The sequence below is a fragment of the Oncorhynchus masou genome, unplaced genomic scaffold (genome assembly GCF_036934945.1).
Source record: "Oncorhynchus masou masou isolate Uvic2021 unplaced genomic scaffold, UVic_Omas_1.1 unplaced_scaffold_13746, whole genome shotgun sequence".
In the NCBI taxonomy this organism is placed as follows: Eukaryota; Metazoa; Chordata; class Actinopteri; order Salmoniformes; family Salmonidae; genus Oncorhynchus; species Oncorhynchus masou.
In genome coordinates, this window is record NW_027003654.1 from 76 (window position 1) to 5,242 (window position 5,167).

The 5,167-nt window shown below is 39.7% G+C and overlaps 1 protein-coding gene across 1 annotated transcript; it reads left to right on the forward strand.

Annotated features, from left to right (window-relative positions):
- Nucleotides 1–603: 603 nt before the first annotated feature.
- On the forward strand, nucleotides 604–4,527 carry LOC135530540 (B-cell receptor CD22-like; the record flags this gene model as incomplete). The annotated part of the gene is made up of 10 exons (XM_064958840.1): nucleotides 604–834; nucleotides 1,062–1,277; nucleotides 1,417–1,761; nucleotides 1,872–2,081; nucleotides 2,234–2,497; nucleotides 3,046–3,309; nucleotides 3,412–3,675; nucleotides 3,842–3,932; nucleotides 4,042–4,096; nucleotides 4,298–4,527. Coding segments are annotated over 10 exons (2,170 nt in total), but the record flags the coding sequence as incomplete, so codon positions are not given.
- Nucleotides 4,528–5,167: the final 640 nt, after the last annotated feature.

Sequence of the window (5,167 nt, forward strand, 5' to 3'; positions counted from 1 at the left end):
CATTGTGATATACTGGTAATACTACACTTACAGAACATTATGATATACTGGTAATACTACACTTACATTATGATATACTGGTAATACTACACTTACATTATGATATACTGGTAATACTACACTTACATTATGATATACTGGTAATACTACACTTACAGAACATTATGATATACTGGTAATACTACACTTACAGAACATTATGATATACTGGTAATACTACACTTACAGAACATTGTGATATACTGGTAATACTACACTTACATTATGATATTCTGGTCATACTACACTTACAATATGATATACTGGTAATACTACACTTACAGAACATTGTGATATACTGGTAATACTACACTTACATGATGATATACTGGTAATACTACACTTACAGAACATGATGATATACTGGTAATACTACACTTACATTATGATATACTGGTAATACTACACTTACAGAACATGATGATATACTGGTAATACTACACTTACATTATGATATACTGGTAATACTACACTTACAGAACATGATGATATACTGGTAATCTAATAGTAGTGGGTGGAAATGATGAGGGTTGTTATTTTATGTTTTATTCTCTCTTCATTCAGACCTGCAGGTGAAGGTGACTCCTGCTGCAGAGGGACAGAAGACACTGACCTGTAGCACCACCTGTACTCTGACTGACAACCTCACCTACATCTGGTACAAGAACGGACAACGTGTAGATGAGCCTACTTCCCAACAACACTCCAGTAATATGCTGGTGGTCTGGGATTCTACTGTGGACATTTACTCCTGTGTTGTTGAAGGTCACGCGGCTCTCCACTCTCCTGTAGTCTGTGAGTCTGAATGAAACTAGGATACTACTTAGGAAGAATCAGTCATTTAAGGTCAATGAGAAGGGAAATACTTCCATATTCATCATTACATAGAAATTACAGACAATGTCATAGATGTATGTATGTCACAGGTAACACTGCATAGCACATTATACAGTGTTGAAGAGTCAGGACATGAATCATTAATTCTAAACGATGTCATCTGTTTTTGCTCTGCTTTAATTCAGGTGTTCAGGTGAAGGTGACTCCTGAACAGTTTTCAGAGTATAAGACACTGACCTGTATCACCACCTGTGTTCTGACTGGTAACCCCACCTACATCTGGTACAGGAACGGACAGATAGTAACTGACAACACTTCTCCCTATTCAGTCCTCCCTGATGCTGCAGACAGCTACTCCTGTGCTGTAAAAGGCCATGAGGGTCTCCTCTCTCCTGCAGTGTGTGAGTGTTTCTTCATTAACAATACTGTTTAACCTCTGTGTTTGTTGGTTTCACTATGAGAACTCAAGAACTGTTAGCATTTCTAGATAGAACTGAGAATACAATCTAGTTGACCTCTTGTTATGTCACTGTGTTTCAGGTGTTCAGGGTCAGAGATGCTACAGAGTGACTTACCCCAAGAGGAGAATCTGTGTCTTGAAGAGGTCAACAGTGGACATATCCTGTACTTGTGTTGGTTATTATTACACCACATCATCATTCTGGTTTAGAAGTGATAAGTCGACCCCTGAAGACCTAACCAGAGACCCAGGGTATGCAGGTCGTGTGAAGTACCCTGACAAAGAGAGATGGAGATACGAAGGTCCCTCCACCCTGAGAATCTCAGATCTGAGAGAGGAGGACTCAGCTGAGTATCGCTTCACTTTTAAAACACACAACATTGAATGGGGTCATAGTTTCCCAGGAACAACTCTGTCTGTCACAGGTAATACTACACTGTATGATACAACTGTAAATCATATTGAATGACAAGATAAATAAATTGACCATCCTGTTAACACAGAGGTGTATGTGGTTTTATACATATTGTTTCAGGTCTGCAGGTGAAGGTGACTCCTGCTGCAGAGGGACAGAAGACACTGACCTGTAGCACCACCTGTACTCTGACTGACAACCCCACATACATCTGGTACAAGAATGGACAGAATGTACAAGGTGTCTCCTCCCCCATGTACTCCATCAGCAGTGAGGATGCAGACAGCTACTTCTGTGCTGTAAAAGGCCATCGCAGCTCTCCTGCAGTGTGTGAGTACAGTACAATAGTACAGTATTCTACTTAGCAAATATCATGTATTCAGGCAAAAGAGACCTCTTACTTTATCAATCATTACAGAACAAAAATATATGTTTTTACTCATTAATATTACTTTGACAAAACATTTGTTATTTTACATCAGATAAACCAAAGACCTCAGTGTCAGTCAGTCCCTCTGGTGAAATAGTGGAGGGCAGTTCAGTGACTCTGACCTGCAGCAGTGATGCCAACCCACCTGTCCAGAGTTACACCTGGTACAAGAAGAATGGAGGTGACTATCAGAGTATGACAGGACCACAGCATGTCTTCAGTCACATCCAGTCATCTGACAGTGGAGAGTACTACTGTGAGTCCCAGAATGAGATGGGGACAGACAGGTCTGGGACCATCAACATGGATGTGAAATGTGAGTAAAGTACAGCTCAGTGTTTCAATGAGAAGGTAGCAAAACAATTATAACTAAATGAAGTAGTCCTTAAGCATATCATCTCCAAATGAGTATTTGTTAACGTTTTGTGTAAGTTAGAGTTTTAGATAGTACTCTAACTAAACAGATAATTTATTTTTGACATGACATGTCATTTGTAAATATACTACTGTGGTAAATATACTACTGTGTTAAATATACTACTGTGTTAAATATACTACTGTGTTAAATATACTACTGTGGTAAATATACTACTGTGGTAAATATACTACTGTGGTAAATATACTACTGTGTTAAATATACTACTGTGGTAAATATACTACTGTGTTAAATATACTACTGTGGTAAATATACTACTGTGGTAAATATACTACTGTGGTAAATATACTACTGTGGTAAATATACTACTGTGGTAAATATACTACTGTGGTAAATATACTACTGTGGTAAATATACTACTGTGTTAAATATACTACTGTGGTAAATATACTAGTCATATCCCTCTGACAAATTCTCCTTTACATCAGATGGCCCAAAGAACCCCTCAGTGTCAGTCAGTCCCTCTGGTGAAATAGTGGAGGGCAGTTCAGTGACTCTGACCTGCAGCAGTGATGCCAACCCACCTGTGGATAAATACACCTGGTACAAGAAGAACGTAACCTCACCAAAAGCATCAGGACAGAGTTACAGCATCACTAACATCATCTCTGAGGACATAGGAGAATATTACTGTGAGGCTGAGAATAAATATGGACGACTCAACTCTTCTTCTGTGTCTGTGGACGTTCAGTGTAAGTTCACCTCATCTTTAATCAGAGAATCACATTTAAATTCATATTTCAATAACAAGTAAAACACTATTTAAAACACTGTTGTTACATATTGTCCACCAGATGGCCCAAGGAACCCCTCAGTGTCAGTCAGTCCCTCTGGTGAAATAGTGGAGGGCAGTTCAGTGACTCTGACCTGCAGCAGTGATGCCAACCCTCCTGTGGACAAATACACCTGGTACTTTCAAAATGAGACTTTTCTAAATGGATGTGGACAGATGTACAACATCAGTAACTTCAAGTCAGTGGACAGTGGACATTACCACTGTGAGGCCTGGAACAGAAGAGGATCTAGGAACTCTACAGCTCTGATGATCATTTTACCAGGTGAAGTTTCAGCTTATATATTTCAACACAAAATTACATTTCAAGCTAATATTAATAATTACACTTTGGCTTATCATACTTTGTGTTATAATTATATATACATTCAGATTAGATCAGTTAACAAATATTGTACTGTTGTTCTCATATCATCCATATTGTATTATAGTGAAACAAACCTCAGTTCTGACTGCAGCTGTAGGAATCATAGTGGTTGTTCTGGTTCTCATCCTCTGTCTCTCTGGACTCATGTTGTTCAGGTGAGAGATTATGTTAAAGATTATTTCACTCCAACTCTTTTTTATTAAATTACTTTGTTCATTGATTCGTTCATTCATTCAATAATTAATCCATTAATGTGTAAACCAGGAAGAAGGCCTCCATATCCACCTCTGACACAAGAGACACATCAGAAAATGTACAGGTGAGTCTGTTAGAATCAGATAATGTACAGGTGAGTCTGTTGGAAACAGAGAATGTACAGGTGAGTCTGTTGGAATCAGAGAATGTACAGGTGAGTCTGTTGGAATCAGAGAATGTACAGGTGAGTCTGTTAGCATCAGATTATGTGTTTTGCTTTGAGGAACATTGCTACTCATCATGTTGTCTGTCCTCTTCCCATCAGGGAGACTCTAGTCCAGTGTATGAAAACGTCTCAAGCATGTCCACAGCCTCTACTGCAGCACAGACAGCAGCCACAGTCGACCAGGATGATGTTCACTATGCCAGAGTCCACTTCTCTCACTCCAAAAACCAGGAAGTGCCTCTGTACTCCACCGTCCAGCTGTGTAAACCCCAGAAACAGGATGTCCAGTACGATGCTGTGAAATTCAACCTCCCCAGTGCTGCCACCCGGTGAGCATAGTCTGCCATTACAATAACATACAGACATTTCTGGAGCATTGTGAATACACCACATTAAAATAACATAGAGCCAATTATAGAGCATTGTGAATACACCACATTAAAATAACATAGAGACATTTCTGGAGCATTGTGAATACACCACATTAAAATAACATAGAGCCAATTATAGAGCATTGTGAATACACCAGAGAGTGAGTCAGACCAGAGAGTCAGGACACCCGTTTAGCATCTCATCTGAAAGATGGCACCCTACACAGGGTAGTGTCCCCAATCACTGCCCTGGGACATTGGGAAAAACATTTAGACCAGAGGAAAGAGTGCCTCCTAATGGCCCTCCAACACCACTTCCAGCAGCATCTGGTCTCCCAACCAGGGACCAATCCTGATTAGAATCAAGCCAGCAGTGGGATGCAGTGGTATGCTGCTGACAAACACATTCCCATCATACGGTATCATAGATGGAGTGGGTATTGCACCGTATAGGGATTAGGGTGCCATTTGATACAGTAACAGTGTAAAAGAAAAAATGACATTGGCATGTTGTAACAATACAGACATCAGTTTGTAGCAGTGTTGTTAGAGAGAGGTAAAGAGAAAGGTTTTATGTTCGGGCGCCAGACAGGTATTA